At 39.5% G+C, this 21035-nt stretch overlaps 1 protein-coding gene and 1 long non-coding RNA gene across 34 annotated transcripts in view; one reads left to right on the top strand and one right to left on the bottom strand.

Annotated features, from left to right (window-relative positions):
• LOC106845821 (olfactory receptor 2AE1-like) overlaps nucleotides 1–19047 on the top strand; it is a 205700-nt gene extending 186653 nt beyond the window's left edge. For all 33 annotated transcript variants that reach the window (XM_070484250.1, XM_070484246.1, XM_070484247.1 and 30 more), the window contains one exon: nucleotides 76–19047. In XM_070484250.1, the coding sequence (XP_070340351.1) occupies nucleotides 76–1028 (953 nt within the window). In that variant the 3' untranslated portion in view covers nucleotides 1029–19047. The remainder of the gene's footprint in view (nucleotides 1–75) is intronic.
• Nucleotides 1–21035, bottom strand: part of LOC139040147 (uncharacterized) — a 69590-nt gene that overhangs the window by 45784 nt on the left and 2771 nt on the right. The window lies entirely within an intron of this gene.

Here is a 21035-nt window from a genome sequence, read left to right as displayed (position 1 = left end):
AAGGTCATATTGTGAGGTATGCTGAACCCCAGTATTTCTGATGTCGCTCTTCCTTTCCACTTCCTGTTTCCCAAGGGACACAGAAAGGGGAGATGTGGCAGAGGAATCAGACCTCTCTGGCAGACTTCATCCTTGAAGGCCTCTTTGATGACTACCTCACCCACCTTTTTCTTTTCGCCTTGCCCCTGATGGTCTTCCTGATTGCAGTGAGCGGCAACACCCTCACCAATCTCCTCATCTGTGCAGATCCCCCGCTTCATACACCCATGTACCTGCTGCTCAGCCAGCTCTCCGTTATGGATCTGATGTATGTCTTCACAACCGTCCCCAAGATGGCTACCAACTATGTATCTGGCAAGAAGTCCATCTCCTTTGCCGGCTGTGTGACCCAGCACTTCCTCTATTTGTCTGTGGCTGGTGCGGAGTGTCTCCTCCTAGCGCTCATGTCCTATGACCGCTATGTTGCCATCTGTCATCCACTGCATTACACTGTTCTCATGAACAGAAGGGTGGGACCGATGATGGCTGTCATGTCATGGTTGGGATCATCCATAAACTCCCTATTTCACACAGTGTCCTTGATGCACTTCCATTTCTGTGGGCCTCTAAAAAGCCACCCTTTCTATTGTGAGTTTCCAGCTGTTGTGAAGTTGGTATGCGGAGACATTACTGCTTATGAGACCACTGTGTGCGTCAGCAGTGTCCTGCTTCTCCTTCTCCCCATCTTTCCAATTTGTACATCCTGCATCTTCATCCTCCATAGTGCCACTCAGATGCCTTCAGCTGGGGGTAAGAGAAATGCCTTTGCCACTTGTAGCTCTCACCTCACTGTGGTTTCCCTCTGGTTTGGTGCCTACATATTCTCACATATGAGGCCCAGGTCCAAGCGCACGCCATTGCAAGGCAAAGTTGGTTCTGTGTTCTATAGTATCGTTACTCCCACACTGAATCCTGTAATGTATACTCTCTGGAATGAGAATGTAGCGAAGGCTCTGAGGAGAGTGCTGGGGAGAGATGTTATCACTTAAAGACAGCAATTGCAGTTGCTCTGAGTGTAAGAGAGGAATGGGATAACCTCCTCGGATTGATCTGGGCAAGCCCCTAAGAGTTTTCAAGGGTCCATATCCCTGATGACTGCTGCATAAATGAAGTGGTCAACACACAATTCCAGTCTTCTAACTTGGTCTCAGGCCTCCAAGCACTATAGAGTACTTACCTTAGTCCATTCGGGCTGCTGTTACAAAAATACCATAGACTGGGTAGGTTAAACAACAAACATTAATTTTTCACCATTCTAGACACTGAGAAGCCCAAGATCAAGTCTTGAAAGTGGTAGACCCTGTTTCATTTCCTTTTTATCTCTTTTTAAATGTAAGCTTGCCCTAATGTGTTTCCCTGAGTAACCTATCCAAATGGCACTCATCCTTCTCTGTCCCCTGCGTCCACTTTGTAACACTTCTTTGCATGATTTTGCACTGTATTGTTATATTATATTATATTTTTTGTCTGTTTTACTAGAATGTAAGCTCCCTGATGGCTAGGACTTTGTTTGGGTTACTATTGTCTCACCAGAGACAATAAAACAGCCTGACATGAGAGAAGTGATCAATGAGTATTTGTTACATGGATAAATAAGTGACAGGACATAGATTGCTTTACTATCCCCATGACATTAATGAAGTCTCATTCAGAGAGGGGAAGAGACCTAAAAATGAATCACACAATTGATGACTTGGTAAGACTCATTTTGTGTCAGATATTCAGGGATTAATACCAGTCAAATTCAGAGGGCTAATATCTCCACGAACTTTCCTGAGGTGTAGTAGTCTGAGGGATGCCAAAATGAGGGACAAATTTCTATATCATACTACCTCTACTAGATAAAAATGTCAGGAAGCCCTGGGACCTTCTTCATAAGAATGACCCTTAAGGTTTGAGAGTACAGTTATACTCTCTTTGACAAGTAAGTATTTTCCCTTTGAGAAACAGCTTTTGGCATTTTGTAACCAGGTGAGCCAATGATCATGAGTTGGGTGTCATCTCAACCACCTAGCCCTAAGGTTGAATTTACCCTGTAACACTCCACAACCAGGGAGAATTAATATTTACAGAAACTGGGCCTGGGTGGTTTCTGAAGGCACAAGGGTGTTGCATACACAGCTGGCTCACAATCCCAGTTAGAGACAGGGGATTGTTCCTCAGCTACCTCTCCCTCGACACATGCAACTATGACGTTGTCGGGAATCCTATAAAATCATTGGAGAATGAAACAATCTAAGTGAAGAGTATGGATGGTTATTTGTGTATTTCTGGCATGTGCCAAAGTAAATAATACAGTTTTTATGTGGGCTCCTTTTGAAAAGAGATATAAAACTATGTTATTGTAATCATTGTTTATATGTTCTGGATATTAACTGCTTAGCCAATGGATGGTTCACAAATATTTTATCTCATTCCATAGTTTGTCTTTTCCCTCTGTTGGTTGTGTCTTCTGATGAACAGAACTTTTAAATGTTGATGTATTCCAATTTATCTACTTTTACTTTTGTTGTCTGTGCTTTTTGTGTCATATCCAAGAGGTCATTGGCAAACCATGAAGCTTCACCCCCAGATTTTCTTAAGCATTTTACAATTTTGGCTCTTACATTAGATTTTGGATATATTTTCAGTTAACTTTTGTATATATTGTGTCAGGTAAGGGTCCAAATTCATTCCATTTACAAAAAGAATCAAAAAGTATAAAATATCTAGGAATTAACTTAACCAATGCATTGATAGAGTTGTCCAGTGAAAATAGAAAACACTGCTTAAAGAAATTAAGGAGACATAAATAACTGAGAAGATATTCCGGGTTCAGGTTTGTAACACTTACTGTTATTATGATGTCCATACTACTGAAAGTGACCTACAGAATCAATGCAATCTTTACCAGAATCCCACTGGAATTTATTCAGGAAAGAAAAACCTATCCTAAAATGCATATGGAATCAAGGGACCTCAAATAGCCAAAACAATCCTGAAAGAGAATAAAGCTGTGGGACTCCCAGTTCCTGATTTCGAGACTTTAATACAAAAGCATGGTGATCAAAACAGTGCAGCCCTGGCATAAAGACAGGCATATCAACAAACGGAACTGAACAGAGAGCTCAAATACGAACCTTCACCTATATGGTCAAATGATTTTCAACAAGGGGGCAAGGTCATTCAATAGGGAAAGGACAGTTTGTTTCGCTAAATGGTGCTAGGAAAACTGGACATGCACAAGAATGAAGTTGGACGCTTACTTTACACCATATACAAAAATAACTGAAAATGTATCAAAAAGTAAAACGTAATAGCTAAAACTACAAAACTGTTAGAAGAAATCATAGAAGAAAATGTTTATGACATTGTATTTGCCCATTGATTTCTTGGATATGATAGAAAAACACAGGCTACAGAAGTAAAAAGAGATAAATTGGACAACATCAAAATTTACAAAGTTCTGTTAAGCACAGGACACAATCAGGAGAGTGAAAAGACCACCTATGGAATGAGATAAAATATTTGTAAACCAACTGTCTGATATATATATCCAAATATATAAAAATGACTACAACTCAAAAACAGCAATAAAACAACCTGATTAAAAAATGATCAAGGACTTGTCTAGACATTTCTCCAAATAAGTTGTACAAACGGCCGACAGTCACATGAAAATATGTTCAGCATCACTAATCTTTAGGGATATGATTAGGAAAAATCAGCTCATATTGGATTAAAGACTTAAAAGTAAGACCTGCAACCATAAAATCTTTAGAAGAAAACATAGGGGCTAAGCTCTGGGACATTAGTCTTGATAATGACGTTTTGGGTTTAATACCAAAAGCAGAAGCAACAAGAAAAGCAAAACTAAACAATTGAGACTACATCAGACTAAAGGACTTCTGCACAGCATGTGACACCACCAACAAAATGAAAAGATAACCTAGAAGATGAGAGAAATATTTTCAAATAATAAATCTGAAAATTAGTTACTATCAAAAACACATAAAGAACTCATACAACTCAATAGCAATACACCCCAGATAAATGCAAATGAAAACTACAATGAGATATCACCTCATGCCTGAAGAATGGCTTGTTAAAAAGACAAGAAATAACAAGTGTTGGAGAGGATGTGGAAAAAGAGAATCAATGTGCACTGTTGGTGGGAATGTAGACTGGCACATCCACCATCGAAAACAGAGTGGAGATTCCTCAAAAAATACAAATAGAATCACTATATGATCCAGCAATTCTATTCCTGGGTATATATTCAAAGGAAGTGAAATCACTATCTTGAAAAGATGTCTGCATCCCCATGTTCACTGTAGTGTTATTTATAGTAGACAAGACATGGAAACTACTGAAGTGTCCATCTATGGATGAATGGATAAAGAAAATGTAACATATATATACAATGAGATATTAGTCAGCCATAAAAAGGAAGGAAATTCTGACATTTGTGACAACAGGGATGGACCTTGAGGGTGTTATGTTAAGTGAAATAAGCCAGACAAAGAAAGACAAATACTGTGCAATTTCACTTATATGAGGAATCTAAAGAAATGGAACTCAAAGATACAGAGAAGAGATTGGTGGTTGCCAGAGCTGGGGGTGAAGGTGGTCAAAAGTTAGAAACTTCCAGTTGTAAGATCAATAAATTCTGGGGATGCAATATACAGCATTGTGACTATAGTTAACGATGCCATATGGGGGGGCTGGCCTGAGGGTGTAGTGGTTAAGTTCACATGCTCCGCCTTGGTGGTCCAGGGTTCAGCAGTTTGGATCCTGGGTATGGACCTAGTACCACTCATCAAGCCATGCTGAGGTAGCGTCCAACATAGAAGAAGTAGAAGGACATAATATACAACAATGTGCTGGGGTTTTGGGAAGAAAAACGAAAAAAGATGAATATTGGCAACAGATGTTAGCTCAGGGCCAATCTTCCTCACCAAAAAGCACACACACAACACGAAATACCATATTGAATATTTGAAAGCTGCTAAGAGAATAGACTATCAAAGTTCTTATTCTGACACATGCTACAACATGGATGAACCTTGAGGAAAATATGCTAAGTGCAATATGCCATCCGTGAAAAGACACATACTATATGATTCCAATTATAGGAGATGCACAGAGTAGTAAAATTCATAGAGATAGAAAGTAGAATAGTGGTTGTCAGGGGCTGGGGAAGGAGGGTTTGAGGAATTGTTCCATGAGTACAGAGTTTCATTTTCAGAAAATGAAAAGATTAAAATTTGTTGCACACAATGTGAAAGTACTTAAAAGTACTGAATCATACAATTAAAATGGTTAAGATGGTAAATTTTGTTATGCGTATTTTATCACATTTAAAAATTTTATGTACAAAGCACAGACAGGGCACTCTCATAATTAATGAGATATTTGTTTGGATCGCAACTCGACTTTGGGTGGTGAACACAAGGTAGCCTATATAGAAGTCAAAATATAATGATACAATTGAAATTTATATAATGCTATAAATCACTTTTACCTCAATAAAAAGATAAAGTTCATATGAAATATTAAAAAAAGTATGATCAGAAATGTACCACCAACATAAATTTTTTTTTCTGCTTTATCTCCCCAACCCCCCCGCCCCAACCCCGTACACAGCTGCATATCATAGTTGCACGTCCTTCTAGTTGTGGGATTAAATTTTAACAGATAAAATCTTTAGGAACATTTCCACTAAAACCAAGAGCAATAAAAGCTCACAATTATGACTACTGTTGGACATTGTACTAGAGAATCTTGCCAATGCAATAAGAAAGCAATAAGGATAAAGCTTGAGCAGAAAGAATCATTTTATTGTTTTTCACAGCTTAGAAGTCCAAGACAATCAACTTACAAATCAATGGAAGCAACAAGTAACCTCCAGAAATGTACGAGAAACAATACACTACGTAACAACCCAAATGACCAGTCAGAAATAGAATAAAACATTGATAAATAAAGTGAAAATGGTGAGATAAATGGGGATAAAACACATTCTTGAATGGGAAACATTTTATTGCAAAGAAGTCAGTTCTTAATCAAATTAGTCTTTAAGTTCAATAAATTTGAATCTGAATCTCTTAATGTGTATTATGGACTTTGCCAAAACAATTCTAAAAGTCAAATCAAGGAGAAAATTTGTAAGAATGAACGCAAGATAACTGAAAAAGAGCAGCAAGCAAGAACAGGTGCTATCAGCTGTCAGAACATGCTCTGAAATAGAGAAAGTGAAAACAGGGTGGTATTCATTCAGGGAAAGAATCAATGAAAGAAGAGTGAGTCCAGAACACAGATTTATATACAGGAATCTGATACTAATAATCGTGACATTCCAAACCAGGAGAAGATGTTAGAACATGTGGCTACCCATGGCAGGATGTGGGGCAAGAACTCTTTAAGGTATCATATAATTTTCAAGCTTTCTAAATGTTTCATGAAGTCCGTGAATTAAAATCTTGTATTTATTTTCTGTGAGAGTTTGTTTTACCACTTAATCCCGGCAGGGTGTTCCTATCTGGCTTTAGCAGAATATTATAGCACTTGGGGGCAAAGATGCATCGTAGTAGCCCAGCACTGGAAGCCAAGATGGAAAAGATCTCTGCAGCTACCATGCTCTTCCCCTTGGTGCTTGTATACGGGGGAGAAAGGTGATCCAGACACCACAGAACACCAAAATGCTGAATGTCAGGTACTTGGCTTCACTGAAATTGTCAGGAGTCTGCTGGCCAGAGAAGCCAAGGTGAAGCTCACGAGGGCCAAGGAACCCAAGTATCCTAAGGAAAGGTAGAAATGATGACAGAGCCCTTTTTGCACACATGATAAGGAGCGTAGGCTCAGAATGTGCATCTAGGTGAACAAAAGGGAGAAAATCACTTGAATCGATGAGCAGATGGGAATGATGGAATTATGTGCCCCTGACAGCATCCACTGCCTTATCTTTCTCCCTGCTGTTGTGATCTTGAAAGCCAGAACTACAGCGATGGTTTTATCCAAAATCTGGAAACAGCCACAGTCCACATGACTCCAATGTCATTTGTTGCAGGATGCAAGTGGAAGTGTTGGGATGGCCCTTGAAGAGCAAGGAGCACAGGAAGCAGAGGATGAGGCATTTGAGAAGGATGTAACTGAGAGACTGGTTATTAGCTTTGACTGTGAGGGTGTCCCTGTACTTCAGAAAACTCCTAAGAACCACAGATCTTAGGGCAGACAGACAAAGGGCTGCACAGGCAAGTACCATCCCCAGAGGATCTTCGTAGGCCAATAAGGTCACAGTCTTTAAGAGGCAATGACCTTGATTACGATTTGGGTATTGATTGTCTGGATATGTCATACATTGCTTCATACCTAGCAAGAAAAGCAAAGTGCCGTTAACTTGGGCTCAGTGATTCTCATGAGCCCCAGAATACTCACATTTGGACAAATTGCTATAATTAGACACCAAACTAAGGAACGTTATAGGAAGAAAAATTCCAAGTTAATGCTGTCTATTTTTTTCTTGCTATATCAAAGGCCAAGGAGCCCTAACATCATCTCTTTTGTTCATCTTCCATACACAGAGGAACAAGTTTTAACTTACAAATAAAAATTACACCCATCTATATCACTTAAATAGAGGTAGGATTGCACATATCCTGGATTCATTCACTCAAAGGAAAGCATTTATTGACAACCTCTAGTGACGCATGGAGCTTCCAAAGTTTTGCAGATATAGAGATGGCCAAGACGTAAACTGTCACTTAAGCTTCAAAATTGCATTAATTCTGATATCCAAATAATTAAAAAACATCTCCTATTCATTATAGCTTCTACTATTTCTGTTCAGATTTGAATCCCTTCTATTTTAACAAGACAACTCCCTAACGAGTCACCCTATCTTCTGTCTTGAAGCCCTCTTACGTCTCATCAACTCAATTGTACTAATTAAGGTTTCTATTATTTAAACCCATTCACGTACCTTTCTCGCTTAAAATGCCACAATTATTCTCCCATTTGTAAAGAAACAATTCTCAAACATTAGTGCATATTAGAATCACCTGGAGGGCTTGTTAAAGCAGAGTGCTGGCCCACACTATCAGAGTTCCTGATTTGGAAACTCAGAATTTACATTTCTAATAAGCTCCCAAGTGATGCTGATGCTGTTGGTATAGATACTACACTTTGAGACCCACCATTCTAGGTGGAATCCAGACTCCTAGCAATGCAAAAAAGGTCCATTATTATCTAGGTTCTACCTACCTCTCCTGTAGCAACTTTTTTGAGAGGGATTGGGTAGCAAGGATAAAGGAACAAATTTTAATGTGCGCGTGTGCTATTCCAAGCAATTTACTTGACAGATGAAAAAATATTCAATTCTCCCACAGTCTTGTGAGGTAGCTAGACAGTATCGACTCATTTTTCAGAGAAAATAATTGAGGCTTAAAGAGCTTAAGTAACTCACCTGAGATCTTGGAGATAGTGAAGGCTGGGCTGGGATCCAGACTTAAGAGCCAACCCCGCCCTTGCCTGACCCTGAGAGTGAGTGCCTCCTTAAATTTTGTCACCCAGGCACCTCACCTACCTTTCCCTAGTCCTGGCTCTACTCAAGACTGTCTGACTTCAAAGCAGATGATCTTTCCATTACATGCCGTTTGCTAAATTTAATGTTCATCACCACCTCTTCTCTTAAAAAGTTGTAATTCTCATAGAATTAGAGGGTTTAGATAAATTTCTGTATTTTGATACTTTTTCTCAAGAGGAGTTCCTATAGATTTAAGTTCATAAATTTAATTCATCACTAAAAAGAAAACTGTAGGCCAACCTCATTTATGAAAACGCTAAATCCTTAAATAAAATATTAGATAATGTATTCAGGCCCATTAAAAAGTAACACATCACAATTAGGGCCTTTTAAATGCTTTAATGGAAGAACTTGAAAGAACATTCAACTTACAATGAGGCAGAACCGAGTTCAAAATTGTCCAAAAGTTCGCATTGATTTTACATTGAATTATAATAAACAAAAAGAAATAACAAAAACTCTGAAGATTTCTTTTTAAAACATTTTATGGTGTAGTTCAAATTGGCTGAAATTTGTCTCTGAATGTTTGATGAGATTCCCGTGTGAAACCTATCTGGACCTAGTGCCTTTTTTGGTTAATAGCCTTTTTACAGCTTTTAACACTATTAAAATCTTAAAAGAAATCCGTCTTTAAATCTTAAAATGCTCCATTAACCTCATATCTGTGTGTATAACTTCTCTCTCTCTTCCTGGAACCTCTTTTCTTCCCTTCTACACCTGACTAACTATCAACCATGTCTCTAGACTGAGCTGGAATCATCTCACCTGAGTAGCATTCCTTGCCCGTGTAAGGCTTATTGACTCTATATTTCCCAACACATCTTATTTATATTTCTACAATCAAGTTTTACACTTTATTGCAATTTTTATTTACTTGCCTGCTTATTTTATTAAGCTGGGGATGTTCAATGGAAACGTGGTTTATTTGAAAGAAAATGAGATTTGGACTTATAATAGTATTAAAATTTGGGCTCTTCCACTTACTAGGGGTCTAATCTGATTAACCAATTTTGTTAAAAATTATTAAAAAGTTTGAAATAATGTAAGAGGGTGACTGGATGCATTTTCAGTGGCATACTCTAGCATCATCTAAGCAGCCAGCACAAGCGTTATTTATTTATCTAGGACTATATATCTGTTTGACTTAATGATTTATTGTTTCATTAGAACCCAAACACTGTGTAGTTACATGTTAATCTGTACATTGTTGGGGAGTGGCAGCCAGGAGAAAGATAAACCCAAAGATCATGGTTTTATTGCCCTGTAGGACATTAACCATTTTTCTATGTAACCTAGCAATTGTATTCTAACATTCTTTTGTTGATGTTGTATTGTCAACAATGCTTTTGGTGGGGCTGGCCTGATGGCTTAGCAGTTAATTTCATGTACTCTGCTTTGGTGGCCCTGGGTTCGCTGATTGGGATCCCAGTCACAGACCTCCACACTGTTTATCAAGTCATGCTGTTGCAGGCGTCCCACATACAGAGGAAGATGGGCACAGATATTATCTCAGGGCCAATCTTCCTCAGCAAAAAGAGGAGGATTGGCAGCAGATGTTAGCTCAGGACTAATCTTCCACACCAAAAAAATGCTTCCAGTGATGAACTATAGAAACCGCTGTTTCACAAAAAAGGTCTGTGGTTCTTAGAACCACTTTTATCATCTCATTGATTTCCACATTAATTAATTAGTTAAATAAAATCATTGATACATGTTTATTCCATAATGTAGAAAGTCATGGACTTAATTTTTAAAAATTTATGCTCAAAGTGCACTAAACTCACAGAAAAATAGTAATGATGATACACTTACCCCCATAGCTATTTTTATGGGAAAAAATGAGTATATGGGTATGTACCTGCACCATGGTCTCTCAATAACTAGTATTTGTATTTAGCATTACTCTCTCTTTATCTGGTATGTTGCACCTAATAGGAACTCAATATTGATTTCTTGAACATATGTATCGTTGAATACAAATACAGTTACTTGTTGAGTAACTGACTGAATTATCAACAACGAATTGGCAAAAATAGCCACACTTACATCTTCAATGAGCCTAAATTTCTAGGTGTTAATTGACACTGAAATGCTAAGTTTTGGTCTGTTTTCCTAAGTCTGAGCTGTCTAACTTTTTATCTAGACTTTTTATTTTAAGGTCATTGTCGATTCGCATGCAGTTAGAAATAACACAGGGTGATCCCGTGTACCCGTTACCCAGTTTCCTCCAATGGTAACACCTTGCAAAACTCTAGTACAATGTCACCACCAGGATATTGACACTAATATTCATTCATTGGTGAAACTTTCTATTTCTTTGCTGAGGCTTTCTACTTTTTCATTTCTCTCAAGCATGTTCATAATTGCTCACTGGAACATTTTTATGATAGTTCCTTTAGAATATTTATTAAATAATTCTGACATCTCTGTGATCTTGGCGTTACCATCTATCGGTTTTCTTTCTGCACTCAGTTCAGATCTTCCTGGTTCTTGTTATGATGAGTGATTTTTGATGGAAACCAGAACATGTTGGGTATTGTGATATGCAGCTCTGGATTTTATTTAAACCTTCTATTTTATCTGGCTTCTTCTGCCAAGGTTCTGGCTAGGAAAAGGGAAAAGTGGTTCCTTGTTACTGCAGGGGAGGGAGAAGTCCAAGATTTCCACTCAGCCTCTGTTGACACATGATGAGGGAAGATGTCCCCATTTCTTCTGGGTGGGGTAGGAGTTCTGATTCCCCACTAGGCTTCCATGGCAGCTCCCTGGTTGGGAGGAGTGGGAGTGCCCCCTTACTGCTGCCCGTGTGGCTTCACTACCCTGTGAGGGAAAGGGAGCCTTGTAACTACTGGACCATGATGGAAGCCCTCACTCTCCACTTGGCCTCCTCTAAGACAACACCCGTTGGGGGGGAGGGGTGCTTCATTGTTGGCATGTAGGGGGAAGTCTATGCACCCCACCTGGCAGGAGAGGGCCTGGGCACTGCCCAGAAGTGAGAAATGTCCTGCCTGTCCACTTGGCCATCTCTGATACCACCCTGGCAGCTTGCCTTGTTGCAGGTGGAAAGGGTGGCTGTCCACACTCCCCACTTGGCCTTTCCTGGTGGGAGTGGGCCACAGATTTTTCCATGATGTTTGAGTGGATTAGAGCAGTTCTTGTCTAAAAGTTTTCTGTCTTGCTAGCCTGTCCGTTTCCTGATCTTTTTGATAGAGAGAGCAGACTTTTGTTAGGGCTTTTGAATGTTGTAAGTGCCCCGGCCTTTCCAGGTTGTTGGCTTCTTCAGACCCAAGTCTAGGACATATGAAGCAAAAAGAAATCCCAGGAAACTCACCACCATGGCCTTCCTTGGGTCCCACGGTCCCTACAAGTGTGTCTCTTCTCTCACATTTCAGAGTCATCGTAGGTTTGTTTTATATATATGCCCAGCGTTTTAGTTGTACTTAGAGGGCGGAATAGAGAAAAGTGCGTCTGCTCCATCCTTCCAGATGTGGAAGTCCTCTGAGCACTAAGGTTTATGTTCATTCTGAGGAAGAGAAACTTCAGGAAAATCAATTGCCTTTTATTTTTTTGTTTCTACTAACTGCTCACTACTCCTGATCCTTGACATATTTGGATATTTGGTCAATATTGATCTTGATTTTCTTTTATATTTTTCTGTGTATTGTTAATATCTAGAAAAAATTACAATTGACCTATGGAAGAGAAAATAGAAATATTGGTTGATACTGTTATTGAAATTTGGTCTGTGAAGTAAAAAGTTTAATTAATTCGTCAAGGAGGCAGCATACTGTGTTGGCTAAATGCATGGACAGTTCAGCCAGATTATCAGGTTGAAATTTGGTTCCACAGTGGCCAGCAGGGTGACTTTGGGTAAGCTCCTGTGCCACCATTTCCTCATCTTTAAATGGAGTTGATATCACTATCTGTTTTTATATGCAGAGGCTTGTTGTTAAATGATTTGATGTGTGGAAAGCACTTCTTAGAACTGTGCCTAGCATCTAATAAACACTGTCCAAAGGTTTGCTATTCCTAGCCATTTGCCTATTTATTTTTATTAGACACAATTCCCAGCTGCATGTTCTGTTCTATATTTAAGTGTGTATTTTTGGATAGTATCTCATTTCTTTATTGTTAGAGTTTAAGAACACATTTTAGTGTCCGGAAACAGAAGTCTCCTATCTATCAAAATTCTCTTCCAATATTTTCTCCAAATTATTCTCTGTATCAACTTTAAAATACATTCCATAAAGGTCCACATTTTCAAGCAAATTTCAGTATGAAATGCCTTCAATTTACAAATAAATTTAGTAAGACTTGCTATCATTCCAATTCCATCAATAAATAAAGGTGTCCTATCAATAAATAATGTGAGCCTTTTGCTTATTCAAAAATTGTATTATATTAACAATTAAATTTTAGAAGTTTTTAAATCAGATTTGCACACTTGCAGTTTATTACTAAGTATTTTAAATTTGTTCCTATGTTATTGGGATATTTTTCTGCTATATCTTTAATAGGGTTGTTACTTGTACACGGAAAGCCACTGCTTTTTGTGTGCTTATTTGGAGACGGAACTTCTTCCCAAATTGTGGCAAAAATGCTCATTTTTGCCTGTTCTTATTTTTATTGTTTTTGGTGGAGAATATGGGCCCTGAGCTAACAACTGTTGCCAAAATTCCTCTATTTCCTTGAGGAAAGTTTTCCCTGAGCTAAGAGCTGTGCCTGTCTTCCTCTGTTTTGTATGTGGGACACGAGCAAAGCATGGCTTGATGAGCGATGTGCAGGTCTGCACTCAGGATCAAACTGGAGAACCCCAGGCGGCAGAAGCAGAGCACATGACCTTAACCACTATGCCACCGGGCCAGCCCCACTGACTAGGTAATCACCGTGCATCTCTCCTTCAAGTTACCCAGAGTTACATTACACACTGGTATTATGTGAATGGAATATTTTATCATTTTATCTACATGATTATTGTTATAAAAAGAAAAATCATATATTTTTGTATTTGTATCTCATATCCAGGAGATTTTACTTTCAAGTTTTAGGAATTATACTGTTTCAGTTGATTCTTTGGAGTATTCTTTGTATAAAATGATGTATTTTAATTTCTTATGTTTTCCTTTTTAATAAATACCACCCTTTTTGTTTCATGAATTGTTGCACCACCCAGAACTCTGGAGCAATGTTAAAAGACAGGAATGAAAGTGAATATTTTATGTTGTCCACAAATTTAAGTGTAGATGGTATTTTCAGTTTTTCATTATTTAACTGCAATGTCTGTTGGCAATTCCAAAATGTTAGTTATTGTGTGAAAAGTCTTCAGGACCAGTCTTTCATCTTGGGGTCCCATGCAACCCTAGACTTGCTGTTTTTCAGCCACAGTAGACCTTTTTGTCAGGTCCCCGAATAGTGGAAGAAATGTGCTATTCTAATTATCTCTGACAAGGAAGTCTTCCTTTATTCAGCTGTTATAATTCTACTTATCTTTCAGTACTTAAAATAAAACACTTTTGTACTTTTTTGTTTCTTTTGTGGGGAATATTCTGACATCTCAAAGTAAGGTTAAATACTACCCCAATATTTGTATTTACTGCACTTGTATCGTGACCCTTATAATGTTCCTTGTGATCACTCATCATGTTCATCTCCTTGCTCCCTGACTCTGAACTGGTAGAGAACAAGTGTGATAGGGCAACCAGGGGTACTAAAATGCATCCTCAGCATATTTCACAGTGGCTGGTTCATAGCAGAAATATAGGATATGTTTTTTGTTTGTTAAGTCATGCACATTGTTTCTGAACACTTACGTGTGTCCTCATCGGTGCTAGTAACTTGAGAAATTAAGCTAAATAACATGCACCCTTCAATGTGTTCATATTTGGTTGAAAGACTTATATACAATAAAACCAAGATACTCATAATGACGTGTGTTAGGTTCCATGGTAGAAACAAACACAGGTCACTCTGGGATAGCCCGTCAAAATATTTTCTTGAGAAGGTAATGCAGAGAGTCAAAAGATAAGTAGGAGTGAACCAGGTCAAAGAGAAAAGTATCCTTACATAGGGAAGATTATTAACTTTTCTGGAGAAATCAGTGCGTAAATGAAAGAACAGCTTTGAGATTTCAGTCCTATTCTCGATCCTCCCCATTTTGGGGACGAATAAGGACGTAAACGAAAGGATGAGTAGGAAACTTCCTCCAGATCTGGCCCTGTGTCATTGGAAACCTCCTTCTCTGGGCAGAGGGCACAGTCAAAGCAGCAGGCAGCCTTTCTCCACTGGGGAGCTTGCCTGGATGCAGGGCCACAGCTCGTGCTACACAGAACAGGGACTCTGAAGAAATCAGAGGGAAGTCTTGTTAAAATCTGAAAATATGATCTAGTTCTGTGTAACCAAAATGTTTCAGGGACAATCAACAAATTCCATTTAAAAGAAGCAGCCCCTTTGATCACAGGGCTGGATGCTCTTAACTACTGTATGATGTTAGCCATAACAAATTATAGAACCATACACTTTATTACATGTATTTTTATTATCTAATAGGAATTAAGAAATAAAGATTACTCAAGTTGAAAGGAATGTTAGACAATAACTTGAGTTGGAAGAGGTGACTGTGCTTGTCCTATTGAGCTGAAGGAGGACATCAAAATCCCCATGCTGGGCTCTGTTCTAAATACATATGGGTCATAAACATCCAGCAATGAAACTGTCCAACCAACCTCTTTAAACCCAGTGACCCAATCAATCAACTCTTCACAGATGGAAAAGTCTTGACAAGGTGGTGCCTGTGGGACAAATTGTCCTACTTTCACCTGAAGCCCAAGTCCACCAGCAAAGTTCGAAAAGTTGAGAATATCATACTCTTTGACAGAGATTCTTGCTGATCTAGATGTACCTGGTCCCTACCATTGCAGTCAAACTGTGTGGTCTTCCGAAAGGAGTGGAGATGGAAAAGCTGTAGTTGAGCTGCAGAAAGAATTTTGGATTTGGACACAAAAGATCTGATAGCTGTGTGACATTGGAAACATCCCTCTTCTTTTTAACTTCAAACTTAAAAGTACTCACTTGTATTATAAGATTCAAAAGAGGTAACCCATATGGAAGTAACTTGATAACCTAAAATGAAAATTTAAACTGATATTTAAATATCATATAGTATGTATGTGATTTATATATGTGATACATATATTTTTATGAGATAAACATGGTAAGTTATCCACTATAGAATCAGACCCTACATAGGCACTTCCCCTGTCAGTCACCTCCTTGAGGAGATGCTTGAGAACATGAAAATCAAAAAATATCTATGCATAGCATTCAGAAAATATTGACCAGAGAATCAAATTCAGCCTCTCTCATTTGTCATTAGCAGTCTCTCAAAACTTCTCTTAACTTTTTTGCAAGATGGGGATAAAAATACTGCCTAAAGAAATTGTGATATAAGGTGAAACATATACATATATAAATATACCATTTCTATATCATGCATATATATATATGCATAAGATAAAAAATTTAAGTTAGCTACTAGCATGCCAGAACTGACATAAGCAATTCGAGCACTAGAGTTCTCTCTACTATCATTTAAGGCCATCATGGAAGAAGTCCAAACCTACGATAATGAAAAAAGAAAGACAATATTGGCAAGACTTTGAGGCTCTTTGTGACTCAAAGAGTTCCCTTTGGCCCATAAATTCCAAAATTCTATCTCTGCCATTGTCACCTTTTTCTTTACAATTATTTCTACACAAACAAGTTGAAATTGAAAGACTCTAAGACCAGAACTCTGTCTTAAGCACTGAAGTTAGTAAAGAAACTGGTATAACTCTGAAAAAAGAACCCCAAACCCTGATTTCATACTGACGTCCTGAAAAAGGTACATTTGACTATGTATTTGGACAAGATATAAAATTTATAGACCATCAGACAAGGAGCAGCTTGATTTGGAACATTACCTACTGAGGGTAAACAACCAGCCTCTCCCCATTCCCTATTGATTGCATTTCTGATGGCTGCAAAAGAAGTTTATGAAGGGTCTGGGCCACAGCACAGACAGCATTTTATACACAGTTACTCCTGCCAGCCATGGCCATATCAAACTTATGCAAAGGGCGAGACTCAAAAGAGGCATTGAGAGGACAGTCCTCCAAATTTTTACATTCAGTTTCAGAAATCAAGCAATCAAAATGCAGGTTCCGTAATTTAGTGAGGTAGAAGTCTTCTGGGTGTTTAGAAGGGGTAACTTTCTGGAGAAATTGTTTCAAACCAGGGATCTCGCTGTGTGGTTGTCAAAAAGTGAGAGTCTCATGGAACGTATCAAGCATGGAATAACTTTCACGGAACGTAAAATCCCATTGCAATGTAGTGATCAGACTTGCTTGTCACCAAAAGGTTCCCCTTTGAAAAGCTCAGTCCTATGAGTGAGTCAGAGTCACCATAAATGACAATCACATTTGCTGATGAATCGCTAATCCTGAAATGCTATTGCCAGGCCAATGAGAAATATATCCTGTCAGTGACAGAAATCAATTCAACAAAGGCCACACAGATGCCACTCTGGTACATCTCTTTTCTCAAGTCCCATAGAAACTGAACCCCTTTCTTGTCTTCTGAAACAGCCAGCACAACCCAGATCTAGTCAAAATGCAGCCTCAACCAAACCATACCAAGGGCCAGTGCTGTGTTTCTGGGGGCCATCTGGTAGAGAGATGGAAACTGGTCTTTGTCCCTCAGGATGGGATCAAAAGGGCCATAGGTGAGCTAAACGGGAAAAGAAAAATATCGTCCCATTTGAGATCAAAGGAAGCAAGGTGAGGAAGAAATGAAGCGCAATTATCAGCCTATCTGACTTCAATTATCTTCAATGGCCTCAAGCCAGACTGATGGTTGCTGTTCAACAAGTGTCCCTTCGGGGCCGGCTCCCTGGCCCTGTGGTTAATTTCATGCGCTCCGCTGCGGCGGCCCAGGGTTCAGATCCTGGGCGAGGACATGGCACCACTCCTCAGGCCACGTTGAAGCAGCATCCCACATCCCACAACTAGAAGGACCTGCAACTAAGATATACAACTGTGTACAGGGTAGGGGGTTGGGGAGATAAAGCAGAAAAAGAAAAAGTAAATAAGATTGGCAACAGTTGTTAGCCCAGGTGCCAATCTTAAAAAAAAAAAAAGTGTCCCCTGTAGAAAGGAATCACAGAAAAGCTTTGTTCCTTCCACTTTTTTCTTTTTAAAGGTTTTATTTTTCCTTTTTCTCCCCAAAGCTCCCCAGTACATAGTTGTATATTCTTCGTTGTGGGTCCTTCTAGTTGTGGCATGTGGGACGCTGCCTCAGCGTGGTTTGATGAGCAATGCCATGTCCGCGCCCAGGATTCGAACCAACGAAACACTGGGCCACCTGCAGCGGAGCGCGCGAACTTAACCACTCGGCCACGGGGCCAGCCCCTTGTTCCTTCCACTTTTGTGCATCACTCTCCCTCTGAAAGTTATCTGCAAAACAATGGACATAACTCAGAAATCCCCAAAACTTTAGCCAGTTAGGATCTATCTATTAGTATGCTCTTTGACATCAGTCTTAGCAGCCTATGTTCAAGTACCATGTCTGACTGGGCAATGGAAACAAAATACTAAATGAACAAATGGGACTACATCAAAGTAAAAAAATCATCTGCACGGCAAAGGAACCCATCCACAAAACCAAAACACAACCTGACAACTGGGAGAAGATACTTGCAAACCATATATCGGATAAGGGGTTAATATCCAAAAGACAGAAAGAACTCATACATCTCAACAACAACAAAAATCAACAACCCAATTTAAAAAATGGGCAAAAGATCTGAGCCGTGATTTCTCCAAAGAAGATATACGGATGGCCAACAGGCATATGGAAAGCTGCTCAACATCATTAGCGATCTGAGAAATGCAAATCAGAACTACAAGGAGAGGTCCCCTTACTCTGGTCAGAATGGCTCTAATTAACAAGACAAGAGACAAGTCTTGGAGAGGATGTGGAGAGAAGGGAACTCTCCTACACTGCTGGTGGGAGTGCAGACTGGTGCAGCCACTATGGAAAGCAGTAGGGAGTATCCTCGGAAAACTAAGAATAGATCTACCATATATATGATCCAGCTAGCCCACTGCTGGGTATTTATCCAAAGAACTTGAAAACACAAATGCAGAAAGACACATGCACCCCTAGGTTCACTGCAGCATTATTCACAACAGCCAAAACTTGGAAGCAACCTAGGTGCCCACCAAGGGAAGAATGGATAAAGAAGATGTGGTATGTATGCACAATGTAATACTACTCAGCCATAAGAAATGATGAGATCCGGCCATTTGTGACAACCTGGATGGACCTTGAGGGTATTATGTGAAGTGAAATAAATCAGAGGGAGAAAGTCAAACACCGTGTGATCTCACTCATAAGTAGAAGATAAAAACAGTGACAAATACACACAGAGCAACGGAGATTGGATTGGTGGTTACCACAGGGGGAGGGGGAGGGGAGAGAGCAAAAGGGGTGATGAGGCTCCCATGTGAGGTGACGGACTATAATTCGTTTTCGGGTGGTGAACACGATGTAATCTACACAGAATTCGAAATATATTACAACGTACATCTGAAAGCTACATGATGTTAGAATCCACTGTTACTGCAATAAAATAAAATAAAATAAAATAAAATAAAATAAAATAAAATAAAGAAGTGTAGGAGCCTCAAGAGGCAGACAGGCTTTTGAAAAGTTATTCTAGGGATTTGTATGGCTTAGCTCAGGGCGGCAGACAACAGCCTGAGACACAGCTGTGACATAGCCACTAACTTCAACTAAATTATACTCCGACTGGAGGAAAATCAAAACTACTATAATCATAATATATTGAAGGCTTTACTTTGTGCCAGATCCTGTGCTCACTGCTTTGCACCAACTGTCTCATTTAATCCTCACATCCAAAAGGTAGGTTACCGTTATTCTCCCCATTTTAAAGGTGAGGAGGCGGAAGCAGAAAGATGGCAATCTGCCTGTAATTCACATAAGCATTCTCTAGGTAATGACATGACTTTTTGACAAGATTTAAAGGTTTAACACATTACAGTGAAGATGCAGATCCCAGTATCACAGAACGTGAAAAACACTGAGTCCTGCAAAATGTATTAAAACACTAATTATGGATCCTCACAATCTCTTTGCACGTTTTTTCAGATGAGGGAAAACCCAGTGTGAAAAACCATTGATGAGATGACTCCAGATGAGGACTATGTCTGGTCTTTAAAGCCGGGAACTATCCCAGGAGATTCTGAGTCAGTGGGCCCAGAGGAGGCCTTGAGCATCTCTGTTCTTTTAAAAAGCCCCACAGGCTACACTTCCGTGCCCTTGGAGTTGGGAAGTACAGTCATGCCCTACATCGGGACGTTTCAGTCAACAACGGGGGTCCCATAAGATTAGTCCCATGTGGCCTAGGTGTGTAGGAGGCTCTGCCATCTAGGTTTAGGAACTCCGTGGTGTTTGCACAGTCTCGAGATTGCCTGACCATGACACACTCCTCAGAACTGATCCCCACTGTTAAGCAAAGCATGACTGTACTGCCTTAGATTCTCCACGGTTCCAGACCCTGCACTGTTTGGATGACTGCACACGCAGAGGGCACCGTGTCTGAGGCAGAGAGCAGCTGGAATCACACAAGCTCTCGACAGAGCGTCAAGGAAAGGCGTGCTCTCCTCACACGACTCTCTACTTTTCTCTGTGTCTCAACCATTTCATAGCTAATCTGCTTTTTTTAAACGAGCAGCTTTGAAAAAAAAAAAAAGTTACCAGCAAATACTAAACAAACCAATATAAACAATACGTATTAAATAAGCCTAACCCTAAAATGCTACTGAAAAGGCTTTTATTTCCCTGGGATAATTTTGAAAGCAGTAGATTGTTTTACCTAGAGCAGCCAATTTGAGAGAGATTATTTCTAATTCCACAGTGCTACAGATGCGGTCAGTAGCAACTGCAAGCTGGAAAGGAAATAAAGTTGGCTGTAATCCATTCCAGTTCACAGGTTTCACCAGGGACAGTCTCCAAGCCTTTAATACTCATGTAGGTATTTATCCGTTTATTTAATCAACCACTACTAACACCTACTAAAGGCCAGACACTGCTCTAAGTACTTCACTGATATGAAATATCCTTTCACCTTTACACTCACCTATGGAGTGTGTATGATAATCATCCCCATTTTACAGATCAGGAAACTGACACACAGAATGGTACAGTACCTTGCCCAAGTTCACACAGCCCGTAGGTGGCAGAGCTAGGACCCATTTGACAGAGTCTGGCTCCAGAGTCCACGTTCCCAATCACCATGCTTGGTCTCCAAAAACGTATAGAAAGCGCCAGCCTTAATCGAAAAGTTTTGTTTTCCCCACCCTACAGTCCCCACGTGGCC

This window comes from Equus asinus, chromosome 14 (assembly GCF_041296235.1).
Source record: "Equus asinus isolate D_3611 breed Donkey chromosome 14, EquAss-T2T_v2, whole genome shotgun sequence".
Lineage (NCBI taxonomy): Eukaryota > Metazoa > Chordata > Mammalia > Perissodactyla > Equidae > Equus > Equus asinus.
Note: the sequence above shows the minus strand (reverse complement) of the source record. Positions and strands in the feature narration are given on the sequence as shown.